This window comes from Alligator mississippiensis, chromosome 14, assembly GCF_030867095.1.
Source record: "Alligator mississippiensis isolate rAllMis1 chromosome 14, rAllMis1, whole genome shotgun sequence".
NCBI classification, from domain to species: Eukaryota; Metazoa; Chordata; order Crocodylia; family Alligatoridae; genus Alligator; species Alligator mississippiensis.
The window spans coordinates 27610369-27633300 of NC_081837.1; the positions used below are offsets into that span (position 1 = coordinate 27610369).

General features: G+C 49.0%; 1 protein-coding gene across 2 annotated transcripts in view; it reads right to left on the bottom strand.

Moving 5' to 3' along the window:
- The window catches only part of SEPTIN4 (septin-4), a 72923-nt gene extending 57704 nt beyond the window's left edge, over positions 1-15219 (bottom strand). Inside the window, exon 1 of one of the 2 annotated variants that reach the window (XM_014609845.3) lies at positions 15104-15219. In XM_014609845.3, the coding sequence (XP_014465331.1) occupies positions 15104-15106 (3 nt within the window). In that variant the 5' untranslated portion in view covers positions 15107-15219. Of the gene's footprint in view, positions 1-6323; positions 6513-15103 lie in introns of those variants that run through there. The other variant, XM_019486325.2, reaches the window with a different exon arrangement.
- Between the last annotated feature and the right edge of the window lie 7713 nt (positions 15220-22932).

Genomic DNA, 22932 nt, shown 5'->3' on the forward strand with positions numbered 1-22932 from the left:
GTCTGCATTCACTCTCATTTCCGTTCCCAGCTGAGAGTGACTTCTTTTGATGACAACATCCCCAGGAAGCTGGGAGATTGCAAAGGAATAAATGGAAACTGTGTTGAGGAGTTTGGTGCATCCTAAAGACAGTTAGGAACCACCCAGTCATTCCCCTCACAGCTCAGAGCCACCCTGGCCACACAAAGCCCTCAGAGGTTTGCAATGGTGCTTCAACATTAGGTCCCCACATAGGGAGAGAAGACCTCAGGGGAGCCCATTCAGACCCAAGCACCCTGCTCTGCACCCAGCCAGTGTATCTTGGACAAGTCCCTGATATACACATGTAAGGTACAGCACAGGCACAATGGTTGATAACAGGGCAGGTGAGGAGATTGTCAATCACATGCACCATAAGGAGCACTAGTGTTATGTCTTGCATCAGGATTGACAATAGTTTTTATGAGAGGTTGGATTTTGGATTTGTGTAAAATTGTCTGGATAGGGATGACTAGATGATTCAGGCAGGGAGTTGGACTAGATGGCTTCTGGAGGCCCCTTCCAGCCTGACTTCTCTATGATTTTATGTTTCTATGATATTATCTGTACAGCAGTTCTGCTTTTTGTCTCATTCTTGCTGCTTTGATCCCAACTCTGCCTAGACAAAATGGCCTCAACCTGAATCATTCATCCAAAACACCATGGCTGAACTGTGTGAGGGAGTCATACCTGATGCCAATAATACCAGATTCCCCAGGGCTCACCCTAAGCCTGACTCAGTAGACTTTGCTAAAGTTAAGCCAGTGCTAGTACAGGCTGCTTCTTCCCCAGACATCTTGTTTCCCTGGCTCTGCCTCAGGACAGCTGCACCAAGCCTCTGTGGGCACCAGGGGTGTAAGAGCAGCTCTCACTGAACCCCAAAATTAGACACCAGCATTTCTCACAAACTGCCCCAACTATAGCCAGAGAATTGGCCCAGACAAGAGCCCCAAACTCCGTCTATTCCATAGGAGAGAGAGCCAGTGGGGGAAGGAGAGCAGGTACGCAACACCACCTCCCTGCCACCTTCACTCTGTCTCATGGGGGATCCTCACATTAGATGCTTGGACTCATATCAGCTGCAGCTTTTCCTGACTCACTGGTAAGTGCTGGAACAGCACATGCCCTTTAATAAACTGACTTGTGCGAAGGGCCCTGGTCTGTTCTGAGCTGCCCTTTGGAATCCTGCCCGGTTAGAGACAATGACACAGACATTAGTGGCACCAGTGCTGGAGGCAAAATCTGACTGAAAGAATTAACTGGGGAGGCTGCACCAAAAATGAGGTCACAGTTCCCAGGGCTCTCCAAGCTCCCACACCTTCTACCCTGGTTCCCCTCCACGGGTTTCTTATTAAATTCCAATGCCTCCCCCAGGAGATGGAGTAGTGGTGTTCCACGCATGAACACTTGGCTGAAACAACAGTGCTCCTACTTCTCTCCTGAAATAGGAGCCTAGGCAGGCAAAGCAGGGAGCTGGGCTGAGATACAGGCCATGCTGGGTCCCCTTTCTTCAGCACCTATGGAGCAGCTTTTCCTGTTCTAAATCAATACATGCACTGTGTGTGACTGCAGCATCCCATTCCCACGTGTCTTCCCTGCCTCCCTCCCTTCCTCTCTGACCTTGAAACCATCAATGTGCAATGCTCAACTGAGCCTGCCAGATCATCACAGCACCAAGCTCTCTGCTGTGTCCCTACTGCAGCCCAGCTCTGTCAAGCAGTCAGTCCAGAGGTGCCCCTAGAAAGACCTGCTCAGCACAAGCACCTGCTGGAGCCAGATCTGGGGGATCTCTCTGCTGTACACACAAGCCATAAGGCCAGCCAGGAAAGCCTGGCTGTAAACAAAGCATCCCTGGATGCCAGGTTCCTCTCAGGTTCCTTGTGCCTCCCTAGGTGTTCAGCTCCCCCCAAGCCTCTGAGTGCAATGGCTACTAGCCAGATTGGGCATTTTCTCTCTCTTGCTGCAGATTTGGACATGGACCAATGGCTTGATGTTGTAGCAAGGTAGGTTTAAATTGGATATCATGAGAGCTTCCCCCATTGGATTCCTATCTAACCACAGAAGGACCTAGTGCACTGGAGATGCTGAAGACACAAGGAGAGATTTCCCAAAACAAACCCCTGCAGCCTCTGCTGAGGAAGCAGATCCTCCCTCTCATCATGGTTTCCCAGCCCAAGTCCTTCCCAACAGGGAAGTACTAGTAGTCCAGGAGAAGAGAAAGGACAGCAAGAGAATAAGCCTGCAATAAAAGAAACAAAGCTCCAGGGTATGAGCTGCGAGCGGGACACTTCTATTTACAACCCAGTCATGAAAACCATAAGAGAAGACCCCAGCCAGCTTTCAGACAGGGAATGGGGAGGGAGCTCTCCCTAACTGACCACTGCAACAAAGCTTAGGACAGTCTGACCCCTGCATGCAACCATCCCTACCCCTCCTCCTTCCTGTACAGGCAGAGCCCTGGGTCCCATACTCTACTTCTTGCTTACTCTCTGGCTCAAGGTGGGAGGCCGTGTCCTATCATGGTGATGTCCAAGACAGAAAGGAAGATGAAGATGAGGACTTGATGCTGCCAGGGCTCATTAAGAGGGGACTGTGAATGTCATTTGTATAGACTCACCCTGCAGAAGCATACAATCTACCAATAGGGACGCTGAGCCACGAAGCTCCTGCCCACCCAGATCTCAGCAAGCTGCTGCTTCCAGTAGGCATGGGTTGGAGATGCTTGCCTGACAATGCTAGACACTTGTGGAAGGGGCAGATGGAATACTTGGAACTCCCAGAGCCTTTCAGGATCCATTGCTTCCCCCATAACATGGCCAAATGCTGCCCGTTTCATTGATAGTTCAGGTAGCTAATTGAGGGCCGCTCCAGAGACTGCTGTTCAAAGAACTGATATATCCCAAAGGGATGCACAGAGAGACAGTCCTGAAAAAGGTAAGAGGGCTGCAATCAGAGCCAAGGACAAGGAGAACAGACATCCCTGTCTGTACAGAAGCATAGGACTGAAAATGGCCTCTTGGGCTATCAATTCAGTCCCTGCATTCACAGATTAACCTCTGTGATTAACCTCACAGAGGTTAATCAAAGAAATCCCTGAAATCACCCCTTCATCCCCTCACTCACAGCTACAAAGGCACACAATTTGAAATACTAAGAACAGCCTAAAACATGCCACAGGTAAAATCATGGCAGATGAGGGCAATGCCAATGGCTTGCCACTGCAATGACAGGGAGAGTTAGTTAACACCTGCTCAGAAGATCTTAGGAAAAGGAAAAAGCCCCACACTACAAAGGAAGGCAAAAACCTCCACAGTCCAAGAAAATAGAAGCAACAGAAGGAGCTCCCTCATTGCACACCCTGGTTCCATTGCCATTGGTCCCACCCTGCAGAAGAGCAGTTGTCTTTGGGACTATTTCTATTCACTCTAGTATTAATCCTGGTGACTTTTTATGGGGTGCTTGGAGGATACAGGTGATGCAGGAGGATATGACAGTGTAACTCAGGGCATTGGACATGCATGGAACTTCAGCATGTCTGCTCTGGCTCCACAGCACCGCACAGCTGAAGGGGTTAGAACCAAGAGGCAAAAAGACAAAACCAGCTCAGGATCAGGAGATGAAAAGAGACAGACCTGGAAGTGTTTCCAGCTGGAATGGCTGGCCAAGTAGGATCCTAGGGCATGGCTCTCAAGGCTGAGCTGTGTCTAGTTGCATAAAGGGATGCCACAAACATTAAAAAACAGCTGGACATTGCAATGCCAAATGCTCTGAGGTGAGGAAGTGTCTGAATCGTGGTGCCCAGAATCCTCATGCAAGCCCTGTCTTTCCCATATGCATGATGATGCAGCCTTAACTGCAGGACCATATGGCTAGTTTTGCACCTACATGCATTCCACGTGCAGGAAGTGCAGAGCTCAATTTACTTCATTCTAATCAGTCAGTGAGTGGCCCCTGCCTCATCTCCTGCACTGATCACAGATCAGCTCTCCTCCCAAGAGCTTTAAGTAGCAGTGAACATACCTCCACTGCGAGGTAACAGCATGATCGTCTAATTTTACAGATGGGGAAAGACAACGAATGGACTGAGGCCACACCACAGAGCCAAAAGCTGAGACCAAGAGCTCTTGAGTCCTGATGCTAAGATCACCCCTCTAGACAACTTTGCAAAGGGCACTAAAATCCACATCTCACACTGGCCTCTGCTGTAGTCTAAAGCACACAGCACAGCTGCTCATCTGACCTTAGATGCCTCAAGTTAACCACACACAATTGGTGGCTATGTGCTTCTCACAGGTAAATTAGAGAGGGTACAACAGGAACATGGCAACTCTATGCCACTTCCCATCCCAGGGGTCCAGTTAAGTAGCTTTCTGACTGTTCCCTGCTAAAGTTTGAACAAATGTCCTTCCTATTAACATTAGCATGAATGAAAAAAGAATCAGACTCCAGGTGTTCATATGACCAAGCCTAGGAGCAGAAAATGAAGGAGAAAATGCAGCAAGACAAGAAAGCATCTGGCTCGCAGGCAGTGAAGTGAAACCACAGTAAAGTGATGGAACTGAGAAGGAAACAGATTGCCCATCCTATGAAGCTATTCAAAATTTCATCCATTTCCCCACAACACCTCATAACAAAATTGAAGTTTTCCACCAAACCCCAGAGACACAGCTATGCCAGAACAGGCAATAGCTCCATGGTACAAATTCAACCTACTGCACAATTCAGACCAGGCAACTGGACCCAGATTTCCTGTAAGTGTGCGTTGACCACCAGGATGCTGGCTACTCAGGAAAGTGGGTGTAGTGGGGATTGGCTGTCTCATGTTTTGAGCAGAAAAATTCCAGGTGGTGGTAAACATTTCCTAATAAAAATGTTGTGAAGCTGGTGCCCTCTCATACAAATTTCAGCTTTTGACAAACCATCATTTTCTAACCAAAAAATGGCAGAAAAATTTTGACCAACTTTAGATTATCAGCTTGGGAGAAGACCTTGCTGAGATGCATGAGCTGAAGAGCGCTGGAGTCTAACTCTATTGGCACAGGAATTAAAAGGAAGGCCTTGGAAATCCTGCTCTTGCTGCCAGTTAGAGACTGGGCAGTGATGGCCAGAAAGCTGGACGTGATGCAGCAGAAGAAGCTTGGGAGACAAATCTGCTCACTTACACTGGCAACCACCAGTGGAGTAAGAGTGTAACTAAATCAGCCCCATTCAGACTGTGCCACAAGGAAGCACTTTGCAGATTCAGGATGGGCCTGTAAGAGGACATATATAACACTGGTTCTGTGAGCTCCTGTTGGCTAACACACGGTAACATCCTAGGAAAGATGAGACAGCTGGCACATATAGCAGCGGAGTGATAAGTGTGTGGTTCACCACACAGAAGGGTTGTATGAAGCTTCAGTAGCTGATTCGATTCAGAGGCGATTCAGCCCGATTCAGGGACTGACTCTCCAAATCCAAATCAAATCAAGAGACCAATTAAAAGCTCTGAATCAAATTGGAAGTGTCCAAATTGATTCGGAAAAGGTTCAGCTGATTCAGAGATTCAGCCATAGACTAAACAGGTAGCAGTCCTCACTATGCTGGACACAGCTACTTCCAGCTGGTAAGTCTGTTGGGGTTGGGAGAGGGGGGAGGAAAGGGGCATGGGGGAGGAAGGAATTGGGGCTGGGACAATGTGCCCAGCCAGGGAGGGGAGCCCAGGACTCAGGAAGGGGGGCAGGGAGGCGCGGGATGCATTAGCAGCAATGCTTGGAGCAGGGGCTATGCCCTGCTGCTGCTTGCCCAGCCGGGGCAGGGGAAACAGGATTCAGGCATGGCTCACTCCGGGCAGAAGGGGGTAAGTGGCAGCAGGGCATAGGCATCCCACACCCCCCTTTGCACTGGCTGGCAAGCAGCAGCTGTGTCCACCCCCCACTCCGGCTAGGCAAGCGGCAGCAGCGCAGGGCCCCTGCTCCCAGTGCTGCCATGCCCACATCAGCACTGGAAGCGGGGGCTCTAACCTGTCACTGCTAGCCGAGCCAGCATGGGGGGGGGGGCATGGGATGCAGGTGTGAGAGCGCTGGGAGTGGGGGCTATGCCCTGCTACCGCTTGCCCCCTTCCACCTGGAGTGAGCCGCACCTGCATCCCACCTCCCACCCCGGCTGGGCAAGCAGCAGCAGGGCATAGCCCCCACTCAGAGCACTGTCGCAGTCGCATCCCACATCCCCACCCCCAGGCTGGGCAGCTTGTCGCCGTTCCAGCCCCAATCCCTCCCTCCCTCATGCTCCTTCCCTCCCCTGTTCCTGAACTCCAATAGACTTACCAGCTATTTACTCCATGGCCGAATCTCTGAAGCAGTGCTGGACCTTTTGGACCTGATTTGGCTGAATCGAATTGGAACAGTGATTCAAATTTCCAAATTGAATCACTGTCCCCCTGAATTGGCTGAATCCAAGGTGAATACTTGCTGCTCCACACAGGCCTACCACACAGGCATGGGAGAACTACAGCTGCCTTGGCCTCACTTGGACTTTACTCCAGGCTACTTACCACACTTTTTATCTGTGCAGCAGCAAGGCCCAAGGGCCAGTAATGAGGTTTCCCATCTCAGAGGAACAAGGGGGGGGGGGGCGGCAAGCTGACAGTAGTGAGTTTCTAATAAATCATCACCACAGTAAATGATTCATTTCAGCCTGGGAGCCAGGATGCATCTGAACCACTTCAAAAAAGGCCTTTTAGTCCAAGGCTGCACTTGTTCCCACTTTACTGCTGTCCCAGCAGGGTTGGGTTTGATCTTGTAAAGGGAGCAAATTACTCAGGACAGCAACTGAAGTAGAGGCTTAAATCGATTAATCAGTCACCTTTCTCCGTCTCTCAAAAGGAGGAGGAATGGGCACAGCCAGGAAAACAGCATGTAATGCCATGCCAGGTGACCCCCTAGCTCCTGAGCTTCTTTAGATAGACTGCTGATTACAGGTGAAAGCATCTGGAAGGCCCCTTGTGTGCAAGAACAAGGGCTGTGCTGGGCAAATCCAGGCTTCTCTAAGGTCCTTACAGACTATACATCTGACATGCAGCAATCTCTGAGGTGGAGGCAGTCAGTGTGCTGCACAGCAGTGGGAACATGCTGGTCCCATCCTGTTTTTTTATGAATAGGGCAATAGGATCTTTAGTGTCAATTCAGGGAAGAGACGTCCTCTCCATTAAGGGTGCTAGGAATGAGCAAAAGCTGAGCTAACTATCAGTCTGAATAGGAATTGAGCTCCTGAGCAGATCACACTCACTCTCAGTGAAGAAGAAGAAGTCACAAATAACAACCCATAACACAAATTCCTCTAGGCAAAGGAATGAGAATTACCTCACAAAAATTCCTAGGAACACAGGACAGGAAGGGCCCCCTCCCCCGCAGTCCAATGTAGTCTAGTACTACTGCAGGCAACTACCTTACATAATACCGCCCATGACCCTATCAAGCTTCGTCATAAAATCAGGCAGGTTGTTTCCCTCCATTCCTTCAAATGAGAAAACATTCTGGAAAGTCACCATTTTGCTGGTTAAAGACCTTTTTTCAGCTTCCGGCTTGCGTTTATACATGACTAGTTTATATAATCTGTTCTGGTACAACAGTGTCCTTTAGGTTATATAGCTCTTCTCCCTCCCTGCTGTTTACTTGCAGATATATATCTATATATATATATATATATATATATATATATATATATATATATACAGAGAACAATCAGATCCCCTAACAGCCTTTGTTTTGTCAGACTAAATAAGCCAAGGTCTTCTAGCCACTTTTAGTAAGACAGGCTCTCCATTCCCCCATCATCCAAGCAGCCCTGCTCTATTCTCTAAACCACCAGACCCATACACAGCGTTCCAGCTGAGGGTTCAATGTCTTGGATGTTTTTACCTCTGCTAGGATCCTATTTGCCTTTTTCACAGCTCCATCACATTAGCAGCTCATAATCATGCTATGATCACGTAGTGGACCCATGTGATTTTCTTTCTCTTGTCTTCAGTTGATGACCCTCCAAGTCCAAGGAACTAATGACAAGAGTGAGCTGCTAAGAGCTACAACCTTGCTCTCTACACTATTATATTTCATCTTGTTTCTTTCACTCTAGTCCTCAAAAGTATCCTGTTCTCCCTTTAAGATATTCCAGTCTTCCTCTGTACTGACGGTGGCTCCCAAATGCATGCTAATTTTTTTAGCGCTACATTTTGTTCCCCACTTGGGGCAGGTCAGGATCATTGTCACCACTTGAAAAATAGGAAAGCAGAGGCACAGAGACAGAAGGTGATTGACTATAGGTCCCAACCATGAGACAGCTGAAGAGCCAGAGTGAGAAGGAAGCTATTGTCTTGATCCCCATCTTGTGGTCTGACCTCAAGACCAGGCTCTATTTCTTTCACTCACCTCCCAGCACAATACAGGGACAACACTGAACCTTGGGCCTGTCTAGACTGCAGCAGTGGTCTGTAAACCAAGGTGAGTTTTCAGTACCAGCCCCTAGGCTTGCTGCTTTCACAGAGAGTAAACAAAGTCCCAGGGCCTCAGGAGGTTGAGCCTGTGAGGTCCCAGGCCTGCAACATAACCAGCACAGCTGGAATGTCTCTGACCAGCAGGCCCTGTCAGCAGGGATTGTGGAATGAAAGCCACCCCGAAATACTCCCTGTTCTCACAAGCGCCAAACATTTCAGAAGACAGCAGTGCAGCCAACCCATGCTGCTCTTCCCTAGAACTCCTGACATAAGCTCACAACCAGTCACAACCATCCTGAACACACACACACACTAGTGCAAAGGCCCCCTGCCACTGGGACACAGCAGCCTTTAAGCAGTTTATCTGACAGTGCCCCCACGCACAGAGAAATCAGCTGACTCCAGAACCCACCTGCCTCTACTGACCAGCCAGCTCAGCGGACTCTTCTACCAGGGCTGCATCACAGACTCTTAAGGGAATTATAGTGCAAAGCAGGACAGCTCCCTTGTGAAACAAGAGACTTTTCTGTCTGTTCTACTCCGCCACCACAAAGAGACCCTTCCACACTGCAAGACAGATGGAAAACAGATCTGTGAAGCCTCCTACACTCATGCTGCACACAGCTCAGGTAGTGGTTTGCGGAAAGCTAGGCCTGGCCAAGAGTCCAGTGGGTACTTTTTCACACAGGAAATTTTCCAGAAGGCAAGAGTCTGGAATGTCTCCAGACAGTTACTAAGAACAGCACGTCATAAGGGTACAAAGCACTCATCCTACAGAAACAATGTACGTACAACATGCATAGGCACGAACCCAGCGCATGGATGTTCCAATCACACAGAGAACATTCGCACCACTGAAATGGAGCCACCTCCAGCATGGGAGGCAACAACTTCTTGACACTACAACACCAGCCTACACAAATTAGGGTCAAAAGCCAAGGAAGCTATTCAAAGGGAACTACAAGAGGTATTTTAGGTTGGGAAAAGGTAATCCTTCAAGTTGGAATTGGCCGATGTGTTGGGTAAAGGCTCTTGCTATTGGGAAATATTCCAGGGGCTTCTTGTGACTATCAGGAGGCAGGGCCTTAGTTGTACATCTCACTTGATCAGACTGGCAGCTGATGAGCAAGCAGGAATCCTCTCAACCCCTGACCTGAGTTACAGAGAGTTACCTCTGTAGGTAGAGCAGCTGCCTGATTGTTGTTGTCCTATTGGATGGACTCTATCAAGATTTAACTGGATTTCAGTCCTATCTTGTTAGCATGGAGATTGCAATGGAAATGCCTTAGGTTCACAAGCACATGGCCACTAATTATTGCTTTAACTGTCCCAGCAGCCTGGATTTATCATGCTATCTCCTATCCAAGCCCTCAAATTGAGGTTTGAATGACTAGTGCCCTCCTAACCCTATGTGCTGCCCAGATGTGCAGTCCAGTAGCATGACAGGCGCTACCCACTAGAAGTAAAACAACTGGCTTGGTCTGTGCTTTCTGGCTCCAGAATGCTAGCTGTGCGAGAGGAATGTGGGCAGGGAGAAAGTTTATCTTTGGTAGCCTCCTAGGACTACAGGAGCTCCCTCCACTGTGATGCTATAGTTCACATTCTTTGGCAGGTTTTGACCCTTTTGTAGCTATAGACTAAACAGCTTCACATATTGTCTCAGGTCTTTTCTCCCTAAACTTGATCAGAGAAATACCTGAAAGGACTAAAGGAACACAAGAACAGAGGAGTGGCAGTATCAGAACAAACTTGAGTCCATTATTTTGCCTGACAGGGACACTACCAGAACACTACTTCACAGGAAGCCACAACTCCCTGCCATGTGCAGCACTAGACCAAAATGGAGTTACTCTCTGCCCCTGATAGTGACCAGTTATGGCTCCAGGCACAAGTCCTGATGGCCCCTCACTCTTCTATCTTAACCTTCCTATAAATACTCTCCTCTAGATGCTGCTTCAGACTCACTAGTTATTTTTCACAACAACCTGGAGCAGCTAATTCCACAGGTTAGCTACATATAAAAAAAATCCTTCCAGTAAAGTGCCCCTTTTTCATATTATGCGATGGGCTATGCAAGAGCAGTTGCCTTGCTTCCACTACATCATTCATCACTTACCTATCTCTCTTGTCCTTTCTCTTTCACCAAGGGAACAGCCCTCAGCTGCTTGGGCTTTCTTGATTGTAAGCCCCTTCCCAACATGCATTCAAGAGTCTCCAGCTGTGTTCACTGCTTTTTCTGATTCTTATTTCATAAAACAGATAAGATGACTATACATCAATGTTGTATCCACACAGTGATGTACCTTCTATTTATATGGTGTTGCAATAATTTCTATATTAATCTCTATCCTGTTTTAATACACCCTGGCTCCCTTTTGACTGCAGCTATGTTCTGAGCAGACATATTCAGTGAATCACACACAAGGAAACTTATAACCTTCTAATGCTAATTCATGGCCCTCTCCACATATGACATATTTGAAATTGTTCCTTTTCATGATCCCTGCAGGGCATTGTGCTAAATGATCTGCCACTGCGCTGCCCAGTTGCACAATTGTATTTGCTCAACATTCCCCAGTCATTCCCCAGTCTAGTCTCAAAAATCCTAATCAACATTTTCATCTTCAGCAAGTGTCACTATATCCACTGGTCATCCTCAATAAACACTCTGAGTGCAAATGCTCCTCAGTGGCAGCCTCCTGTTCTTTAAGCTGATAAGGTTTGCAGGTGACCCAAAGAGTAGGGAAGTATGAAATAATTCAGTCAGATAACTGACACACTCCAATCTGGATCTCTTGGTAAAATGGGCACAAGCTAACAATTTACTTTTCAATACAGCCAAATCCATGAAAAACAAAGGACACTGGCAACACTTACAGGATAGGGACTCTGGGAAGCAGTGACTTGGAAAACGGTTTGGGAATTATGCGGGATAATCAAGGAAACAGGATCTCCATATTTTGAACATAAGGGCTAATGTGAGCCTTGGATGTATAAACAAGGAACTCAAGTAGGAACAGGGAGATGATGTAAATGGTATAAAAATCTTGTTTCCTGTTCCAGCACCCACAATTCAGGAACATTTACAAATTGGAAAGAGTTCAGAGAAGTCAAAACAATGGTTAAAAGACTGAAAAACACACCTTGTAATAAAAAGATATCAAATTCACCCAAATTCACAAGGAACCTTGTCTACCTTGTAATAAGAGACTCAGGGAATTTAGTGCCTTTACCTTATCCTACAGAAGTTAAGGGATGGCTTGATCACAGCCAACGAGCACACAGAAAGGGAACAAAACTTTGCAAAGGATGTCTTAAACCCAAAGACAAATGTACAAAAACCATAAGCAGGGAGCTGAAGCTTGGCAAATTCAGACTAAACATGAGGTGCTAATTTCTAACAGGGAGCGTTAGCAAGTTGAACCATTGAAGCAAGTTTCTCTGCCTGAGTTGTACTGGCTCTGCAGGGGTTATAAGGATAAGCTCCAGTTCCCTCTGCTTTCACACAGCTGGTTGGCAGGGCTAATATATGGACCAGGAGACTCAAATCTGCACATATGGGGGCAAAGATACATCCACTCAGAAATCATTGCTCTCACACAGCCACTTAAGAGAAGTGCCCTCAATAGCTCATGGTGAAGCTCTTTAGCAATAACTGTTTCCAAATCTAGATAAATGTTATCCATTGGTTCAATTTTAAATCTCTCTAAACCATTACATCTTAGGGGAAAGATGCATTTTAGCCTCAGAGGACCCCGTTTCAAAATGCCCCTTTAGTTGCTTCCTTATTCTCTCCTTAATGATTTTGCTATTTGCTCTGGTACTCAAAGCAGAGCTTGCTGGTCCATAATTCTCACAATCTATCTTCAAGCCATTTTAAAGATAGCTAATGTCCTGCCTCCCTGGTAGCAGCGCAGCTATTAAATGCTAAATTTCACATTTCTAAGGGCAGCTCAGCTAGTCCAGTGGTTAGATCCTTCAGCGCCCCGGGTAATAATATCTTTGGGGCAAAAACTAATCTTGTTCTGTTCTGCATGGAGAATGCTACCATATACATGATTAGTAATACTGATGCCCTCCAAACTGTGGCAAGTGCCGTGGCTGATAGCCTGTCACTTTCTCCAGCTGCAGCACCTGCCCCCAACTCCCCAAATTGTCTAGCTACCTGCACAACTCTCTGAGGGTCTCCCCAATACTAGTATATATCAAGAGCTTAGTACAGTTTTATAACTTTGCCTTATGTGCACTGCAAATTTCATCTCTACCTTACAGTGTATCAAGCAAACATGGACTTGGTTCAATGGACTTGGTTCACATGAGTTGGATTTCTCCATAACTGACAGAAGACCCCCCCCCCCACCTGTATGCATTTGCATGTGTGGCACACCTCTATTTAGTTCATCTTTACTTCAGAACTATAATAGCACTAGCTAATTGCCCATCAAGAATGACAGAGGGGAAGGGGCTGCGATGGAGTGCCACCACCTAACATCCCATGCTGCTGCTGTTCTGCCTCTTGCAGGGACCAGGGTGGGGGAGTCAAGGCCAGCTCCCCCACTTTCTGTCCAGTCTTTGCAGCCACTTCAGAATCATGGTGGCACACCCCCATGCTTAGAATACTCTGACTGGCTGTTTCCATCAGCCAATCAGAGCATGAATAAAGTGTTACAGACAGACAGACTTAGGCTTTTGTAATATTAGAATGAGTAGGATGCTACCTCACTTGCTTCATCACCAAGGCAAATCTCCATGCCAGAACCAACCTGGGCAGCATGGGCAACAGGGACAGTCAGAAAACAGCCAGCCTTGTGCTGAGCTCTCATGTTGCGTATGCATACTGACATTTAGGAAAACCAAATTTCAAACTACAACTGCACCCATTTGCTGAGGGTGGCTCTATAAGGCCATTGTGACAGTGACTCTTCTAAGAGTAGCTGCACTCTAAAGCACTTTTTCCCTGGCCTAATAGCATACATGGTCCTACTGCTTTCTCCTGTCAACAAGAACCTTCTCCAGGCATCTGGTCTGCCTGTCAACCTGTCAGGGGTTAGTTTGCTTTGCAGAGCTGCAGCAGTGCAGAATACTCCTAAAAACACTTAGCGTATGGTCTCCCAGAATGGACATTCCTCTCTCTTCCACTTGAAGAAAATGGAATAAACAGTCCTTCCACAGCAGAATGGAGGAAGACCAACCATGGGGCACCGTTCACCCACCCTTACACCCACACTGCCAACAGCTGCTCAAAAACATGGCTGGTGGAAGTAGACACCCCTTCAGCGTCAGGTTCCTGGTCTGGATAAAGTACAACCAGAACATCAGTGCACATGGGACACGTGACCCAGAATGACCAGAACTGCAGTTTTCACCCTCTGCTCGAAGCTGCGCATTGGTTGCAGCCATATCACAGCCCCAGGCCCTTTACCCGTCTGCAGTGACAATGCAAAGGGTGTGATACATGGGGGGGGGGGAGGGGCAGTTATGGGAGGCTCTGCCACTGTCCTCAATCACACATGTCTTTTTTGAGGACTTGTCGGTGGTGTTGATCTGCATGAGAAGTTTGATGCCTGGCTATGAACCACAGCTTTGCCGGGCACGAGTGGAAGATGATCAGATGCTCTAGTAATGGGCACAACCTGAGAGCCAGATAGATCATAAGGTGGCACTGATCTCTCAGTGCCTTTTTGCTTTTGTTTCCCATCCCCAGGCTGCCAGGGGATCCAACATGAATGATGGCACTAGTTGCTGTGCCTGTGTCTCTCTCACGATGTTGCCTTTAAGGATGAGAAAGGAATAACATGTGGGTAGCCCCCTCCTGCAGCTCCCTATTACGGGGGGAGGATTTGTGTATTGCCCAGTGGAAGCAGTCCTTGTCAGTGTTTATCTCAGGTGGGGACTGGACCTCAAGGGACATTTGTTGTCAGACTGACAACACTAATCTGTGTCAGCTGGGGCTTGCATCCCTGGCCTGAAGGCAGGTTGCAGAGTGGAAAGCAGCCCAGTTCACATCTCGGCACCATCCATGCCTCCCTCCCTCCCTCCGGCCCCACGTGGAGCAGGGGGCTGGGGGGGCGCTGCGCATTTCCCCTGCGGATGCCAGCACACGGGGTGGAGGGGAGGGGAGGGGACGCAGGATTCACAGCATAAGCGAGGGGCGCAAGCCCCACACCGCTCTGCCCGACTCTGATGAGGTCCGGCACGAGTAAGCCGGTGTCTAACGGGCTTAGAGATGCCCAGGGCGCCAGGGGGCAGCGAAACCAGCGGGGGAGGGGGGAGCGGGGCAGAGCAAACGCCTGCTCCGCGCGGGGAACCGCTGTTTAACCTTCACGGCGGGGCAAAGCGATGCTCAGTGGCCGGCCGCCCCCGGCGCGGCACCATCGCCGGCCCCGCCAGCAGCCCGGGCACCCCGTGCCGGCGTCCCTCGGCCCTAAGCCCGCAACCCAGTCACCGACCTCCGCGCCGGCCGGGCCGGGCCGGGCCGGGCCCAGCTGCTGGGGCAGGAGCCAGCCGGCGGCGCGAGGGCAGCGAGCGCTCGTGCGTGCAGACACCGGGGTCCTGGCCCGGGCAGCACTAGCTCCCGCCGCCCCCGGCCCTGCCGCCGCCGCTCAGCCGCCTTACCATTGCCGCAACGGCGGGCTCCCTCCCTCCCGAGCCCGAGCCCGAGCCCGTGCCGGCCGGTCGCTGGCGGGGCAGCGGCGCAGATGCACGGAGCGCCCGGCAGCGCCGCCGCGGAGAGCAGCTGGCGGGGCGGGGCGGGGCGGGCGGGCGCGTCATGTGTCCGGGCGCGGGGCAGCGCCGGGTCCCGGCTGCCGCAGCTCGGGCCGCTCCGTGCGGTGCCGGCAGAGCCCTTCCCCCCGCGGGAGGGCACGGCGCTGCTCTTGGGACCCCTTTCCGCCGGCCCGGCCGCACGGGGCCCTTCCCGGCGGGGCCATTTCCAGCGTGGCTGTGGCAACCGCTGCTAGAAGCTCCTAAGCCCCCGAGTCCCTTCTGTTTGGGATGTTATCCCCAGGGTATTTTGTCAGCACTGCTGCGCCCAGGCCTGATCCTCCCCCCACCCCTCCTTGCTTGGGGCCACCCCGCCAAACAGAAGACCAGGGGAGAGCTCCCACTGAGCTGCCACCCAGGCCGAGCCACCTGCGGGAGCCGAGAAGAGACCAGTGCCCAAGGCATCCATCAAGCAGAGAGAGGAGAGAGAGCTTGTAGGAAGAGATAGAAACAGAGTGCGCAATAAAGCCTCTCACTTGCTGGTCCCCAAGTGCCCCTGTTCCACCACAACAGGGACATCAGGGTCCAGCAACTTCTGGCTGTAACTCCTGACCTGCACTGGAAGACAGTGGCTTCCCCAAAGATCCCTTAGGACAACTACCTCCTGGAGAAATCCTGGCAGCTCCTTCCTAGGCAGAAGCCAAATTCAGATCCCTCCCTCCAGGAGATGTGGAGGAGGATGAGGTCATTCTTGGTAGCATAGAACAAACCCGGTGACTTCCCCTGAATTCAAAGGGAACAAGCTGGACCGGTGGCTGACACATTCATCTGAGCTGGGTTCAAGTTCTGGTCTGCCACAAACATCCTGTGTGACCCAAGGCAGGACATTTGGTCTCTCTGCCTCAGCTTTCCATCAGGGCTGCTCTGAAGATACAGGCAGAAAAGACTAGGAGTTGTGCAGGCACTGTGGTAATGGTGCCAGGCCCACACTGGAAAGAAGCAAGAGACCTCTAATAATGGGTGCTTCCTGCAGAGAGCCCTTACTTCAAAGACCTTGGCAACAAGACCTCTCTAACTCCTTAATGAGTTAGAGGGATGAGCTCTGTTGGCTATAGGTAATATGTCCCCTGCATCTTTTATTCTGGATTTGGCTACTGTGTCCTTTTCATGCCATGGGCATCACTGTAGTCTAGAAGCAGCAGTGCCTGTTACAAGGGATCCAATAGCACTGTTTCACAGATTCAGCCACTCTGGCATAGGAAGAAAAGGTGAGGACAGGTGTCTGTCTCTTGGCCTCACCTGAGTTCTTGTTTTAGGAAATATAGGGTAGCAGGCTTATACGTTCTCTCTGAGGCCCAGCCTCATGTACTGAGGAGAACTGGCTGGATGATTCAACCAAGTTGCTATTACATGACTACATCCAGCCAAGAAACCATTCACTGTGCAGCCAGGTCCCAAAAAGATAATTTAGTTGACAGTGCTGACCTTGTCAATTAGTCTTCAGACAGAAAATTCAGGAACTGTGGGAGTGCACAGCCTAGCCTTCTGCTGCCTGACTCCAAACCCCAGACACTGGTTCTCTGCATATTTGGCTTTGGAGGTGCCAAGTTAACACATCTAGAGTGCTTATGTGCACACACCAAAGGTTAGTGATGTTAATGCAGGATTTCATCATACCCACAACAGCTGCCAGGCTGTTTCATTCTAGATCAGGGGAGTGGGGCTAGTGATAGGTGTGAAAATTACAGCCTCTCTTAATCAGATGATCTGTTCCTTTAAGGCCAAGGTCAGGCTCCTTGCCCACTTAATCCTGGACATTAGGATGTCACTGGTAATGTAGCACTCAGACACTCCCTTCCTATGTGTTGCCCCTGCAGATCATCAGTGCAATATGAAATGACAGAGGAGACCGTAGGGATGGTGGCTGCCCTCTTGCTCAAAATCTGTTTGACTGTGGCACAGTATCGTTTGACATTTTTCAGTTATGGAAATGGTAGAGGCACACTCATCCCATGTGCAAATACTTGGCCTGCGGAACCATTCCCAGAAGTAGTCATCCTTAGGAAAGCCAAAGGCCTTTCAGTGCACTTGAAGTCAAGTGTTTCTTAGTGTCAGGAAGGTTTATTCTACTGTTATAATAATCAATAGGTTCTCCATTGATTTAACCAAGGGAGCAGAGCCAAAGTAGCAGGAGTGCTCTGTGGTTGAATTCAGGATAGTTTCAGAAATGGAGGGTCTGGGTGTACTGGGAGAATCCTGCACAGTTGTTCTGGGTTCCGCATGAGCAGGGACAGTTAATACCTCCCTTCAGAGTGCAGACATTGCATCACTTCTCTAATGACCACACTGGTAAACCTCCTATTTCTGGAGAAGTGCAAGTCCATGGATGTATTCACTAGAACAATGGAGTCTCCACTCCAGGCAAGCAATGTAGCCCCTCTTTCTCTCAGTTTCCCTGTCTATAATGTGAGAACAATGGTAATTACTGGAGGGGAAATCTGAAGCTAACCATGAGTTAAGGGTTCCACAGCCATAGGTATGTTGAGGAGTAGATGAAGAACAGCATTAATGCACAGGTTTCCCTGCTTCTGCTCCTAAATGTGGCAACGGCTTACAATGTGCCCTTGAGCAAAACACATAACCTCTTCAAGCATTCTTACTAGCACTGTCTGCAAGTGCTGTTTATATGTAGAATATAATCAGGGCCAGTGGCAGAGCTAGCCAGTGAGTTCAAACCTCCAGATATATACTTCAGTCCCTGTGACTACTTAAAAGCCACAATTAATATGTGTGGCTTTACATACTTTCTTCTAAAATATTTGTATCACACTTTGTCAGAACATGTAAACATTTAATAAAGACACTGTAACTCCAGGCAGACTTCGCTCCCTGGAAACAGGCAGATTTAATTGAAGAGAACTTTGTGCTTACATTTGCACAGCAGCCACTGTGGCTATAGCATGGGCTGGTCCTACCACTGCAATATTCAAGTCTGAGACCTGTGTATTCCTGCCTGAACAAAAGGTCTCCTTCTGGGGCAAGGTAATATCTCCATTCTGCCTCTTCATGCTAGGACTTCTCTTCTTCCAGAATACCATCCCCTTACCAATGGGACATTTGGACACTTGAGCTCACGGTTCTACCTATATATTTTCCAGTGGGTTTTACTTCGAAAGACACTGGTGTGTCTCTCTGCCCCTGCTGGAGAAGAAGAAAGAATCTCATTGACAAAGCGTGACAAGACGAGTCTGATTCTGGGTGCCTATACATGAGCAGGGAAGATGCTCCAACGTATTGTCATTGCAGTGCAGAAACACTGATATATGAGATGCTCTGGGTGCTTTACTTAGAGAGGCTCTTGGAGCTACTCTAATTAAAAAGCCCCTTCACTCCCAGGGCACATGTATAAATGTCCCCAAAGGGGACAGACAGGTGGTTTAAACTCAACAATGGAGATAGAGAGGTCAGGGGACAGTCACTGCTCAGCTCCATCTCTCAGTGCAGTGACCCAACCTGCCTAGAAAGACAGATGTCAATAAAGTCTATCAAATGAGGACCACTGTAGAACAGGCTTTAGAGGAGCCACCTCACTGATCCTCAGTGACCACCAAGACTAGAGGAAAAAGATAAATCTCCTCTACTGAAGCACACATAGAATGGGGAGAGGGAGAGATAGGAGGGCTGGAGAGATCTCACACACACTCTCTAGGGCAGGGGTGTCAAAGATTTGGTTCACAGGGCCAGATGAATTTGACACCTCTGCTCAAAGGAATAGGAGCAGTTAAGATCTCACCACAGGACCTTGGGGGAGGGGAGCCAGGGAGGATGTCATCAAAGGATTGGGGGGACAGAAGCCAGGGTGGTCTGGTACATACAAATTGGGGGTACAATAAGGCTGCAAAAAAGGAGGAGCCTACAGAGGTCTAAATCTCTAATCCCCTCCACGAGCGCTTTCCTCTAAGGCTCACAACTCAGCATTACAGAGTATTACCTTCTTAAATGCTTCAGTAGATCATTTGCATCATTCCCTGTCCTTCAAGGGCCAGCCATGCTGCAGTGCTGAATTACCATTCACACTCCCCTAAGAGCAGAAGGAAATCCACTGCTGGAAATGAATTTAGCAGCCCCAGCAGAGTGGGAGACAGACAGATGCTGGAACTCCAGGACGACAGCAGGATGAGTGCTCTGGTAATGTGCAAAAGACTGATGCTGGACAGGATGGCTTGCATCCATGCAGAGGTGAGACTTTGCTAAGGAGCAGCTGCCTAGCCTTTAAGCAAAGCATTTGAAGCCCAAGGGGATCAGAGCAGTGTGGGAGGGGGAGACACAAGGGACGGAGCAGCTTTAAATCAAGAACATGTTCCTACAGAGCACCAATAGACTTGCAAGTCCCCTGCTCCCCCAGCTCTAAATCATGGCACTTTACACAAAGTGCCAGAAGTTAGAGTGCCCCCTACCCAACATATGTTTACCTGTTGGGGAGGGGGCAGGGATCAAGCCTGCCTGCAACAGCCAGAGGAGCCTGCCTGCATTCCAGGAGCTGCAACCTCTCCCCAGGCCCATCCAACCCCCAACAGCTCAGAGGCTGTCTGCAGAAAGGGAGTGGAGAGGGGGACGAGGAGAGAGTTACTTGCTGGGATTTACTCAGCCTGAGCTGGGGAGGGGAGCTAAAGGTGGGGTTGTAAAGCAGGGGCCTCTGATCCACCTGTCCCCACTCTAGCTCAGGATGGGCAAACCCCAGCCAGGAGCTCATTCCCCTCCCCTTTCTGCAGACAGCCCCCGGGGTGGGGTTGTATCAACCCAGCCCTGATTGCACCACAAATTAACCCTAGGGAACATGAGTTCCCTAAGGTGTTCTAAAGTGGAGCCTTCATCTGATCCCTCATTTGATAAGGGTTAATTTGTCATGTGATCGGCCACTTTAAAAGCACTGAAGCCCTGCGCACATGCCATAGCTGTAGAGCACTTTCATGAAGCCAAGTGCTCAAAAAATGTAACTTCTGCCTGCGCCCGCAATAATCCTGTCTTAATCTGTGATCTTCTAAACTAAGCAGGGGTAGGCTCCATCTATAGTTCAATAGGAGACCATCCTAGAAAATACAAGATGCTGCTGGTGACTTATGAGATAGAATTCTGACTACATTGCAGGTGAAACCTAAGGATGATGCTGGGGGCTCAACGCTTTTGCATGTGCCAACTTTTCCTGGAGATTCAAATGGCAGGTCCTGACCATTTGTAATTACTAAGAACCCCCAGAAGTCAGGTGTTAGCTCCAGCATCCTGTCAGAGTCCAACTTAGAGCTGGATGTCCTTCCAATTACATTCTGCCCTGGATCTTGTCATTAAAAAGTAGCTGTGTCTCACCCCAAGATGGCTGTACTTCAGGAGTAGGCGATGTCATTCACATGTCTAAAGATCCTTCAGAATGAAATGTAAGATATGATGTTACTACAGATGTGATCATCAGGCAAAAGCTGATGGGACACTGCTCTCCCCTCCTACAGTGAAAATTTCACACTGTAGCAGCTTTACAGCATTCAGGAATTCAGAGATCCCCCAAGGAGACAGGCAGGGAAACCAGCCAGCTTCTCTGAGGTTGAGAAAGATTCAAATCAACTATTCTCCTGCTCCCTTCAACTCTTCCATCTTTCTGAGAGAAGGTCTTTCTTCAAGGGACTGCCCTGCCAGAGCCCAAAAAGGTTGTTGTGCATTTTCCTTCAGCAGTGGCCATCCCAGCTACCAGGGAATTCAGTTTGTGTGCCTGTTTGCCAGAGGAAAAGAAAGTAAGGAGGCCATCCAAGTCAGGCAGAGAACACATCAGTTCCCAACTGCTTTCAGGCTGTGTGAGAAGCCAGGACTGCTGACCACACAGAGATAGCCCAAGGTTTCACCCCTCACTCCTGATGGGGCTGCAGGAATGTGCTTCCATTTGGCCAGTGACATTCCAGAGGCTAAAGATTCTTGGCTTCTCTTAGTCCCTGAAAGCTGGGAATCTGGGAAATGCCACTTTTGATCTCTGCCCTCTGCATGCAGCAAGCATGAGCAGAGATGTTTGCATGACTTCCCTAGGTGGTGGCTTTGCCCATTGATATGTATTTCTATCAGTGGATGGGACCTGAATGAGCCATTCAGCTCCCAACACAGAAGTGGATCTGAATGGACTGCTTCAATAGCTGGGAGAAATCCTAAACCTTTTGACATATACTGCTATAGCCAACTGGCATTTCCTCTGCAGACTCCCTGGAAAACATTGCCTACTACTCAGAGGCAGCTCTGAACCAAGGGCCGCTACTGTGTATGCTCTGCAGGCTTCCCTGAAGAATATGATGGTGCTAGTGGATAGAGACAGAAAGAGATGGGTAGAGACTGAAAATGTTTCATCAGGTTTGCTGATAATGGGACCTTCTCTTTTCTACCTATAGGGCATGACTACATGTGCGCTTTAATGTGCAGAAGCCTATTTTACTGCGCATTAAGGCCTCGTGCAAAAACGGCACTATTATGCTAATGTGCAGTAAAATAGGCTACCACACATAAAAATGTGCACTTTTGGTACTGCATATTAGGGCAGCCTCATGCCCATTTATTTACTAACTCATATTGGAGATACTCAATTTAATGCACATTAGGACAAGCACATTGCTTATGTGCAGACACATCCATTGTGAAGTGATTGAGTCTCCTCTGTGCATGCAAGATTGGCAAATAGCAACTTCCTGTGTAGAGGGGTCAGTGAGGATAAGGTAGGGAAGTTTCTCATACAGCATCCTGGGAAGAGAAGCTTCAGCCAGCATTAACAGAGACTGGAGATCTATAATTATCTTTAGAGGCTGAGTTATTTTGGGAAGAGGCTGTGCAGCTGCCAAGGCTTTTATTCTCCAAACCAAAACAAGATGGACAGAACCTATCCCAAAATGCTGTATCTGGAGAGCAAGGAAATATTAACCCCTTGCCTGCAAGACCCCAGCAAGGTCTTATTCAGGGCTCTGTGCTCCACATCTTGTACTGCTGTGACCCTGTTCCCAGAGAGCTGATCACATTAACAACTCAGGCACTGCTACAACCAACCTTCCTACGGTTATGCTGGTCTCTAAGGCAGCATGTCTGAAGCTAAGCACCTCCTAAGCCCAGCAGGCTGCCTCCAGTGCTTTCAATAGGATTTTGAATCAGGTGCAACTATTTCAGTGTGGCCACAAAAGTGCTGAAAACTCAAAATAAACTAGCTCCTTTTCTTTAACTCCTGGAAAATCCCCCAAAACCAAAAATTTCAACGAAAAATTTCACCTTAGTCCTAGATTTTCCAAAGAGGAGCACTCAAAATTCATAGCTACTTGTGCCTATGGGGCTGCAAGCATTTTAGATGTTGGGAGCAAGTGGGTGGCTGAGGGGAGACACTGCAAGGTGCAGAAACCATGTTCCCTAAGGGTAGCATGACTGGGAATGGGGCCTAGGTTGGAGTTTTCCCTAGACTGCCTCCTAACACAGCCAAGTTGCCCCTGCCATGGTCCCAGCCCCTTTCCTCCTCCTCAGACACATGAAGTCTCCCTAAGAGGCTCTTCCCCAGCAGCTTCTTGTGTGGAAGCAGTCAGGCTCCTCAGAGAGGCTGTTTCCACACGTGGAGACAGCAGGGGGTTTAATATTTTTGACCTCTTATTTCTGCTTCTGTTTTGGAATGGAATCAGGCTGCCTTCACTACAACTGTAAGAAAGAGCCCACCCAGATACACTTTGGTCTGGACAAAA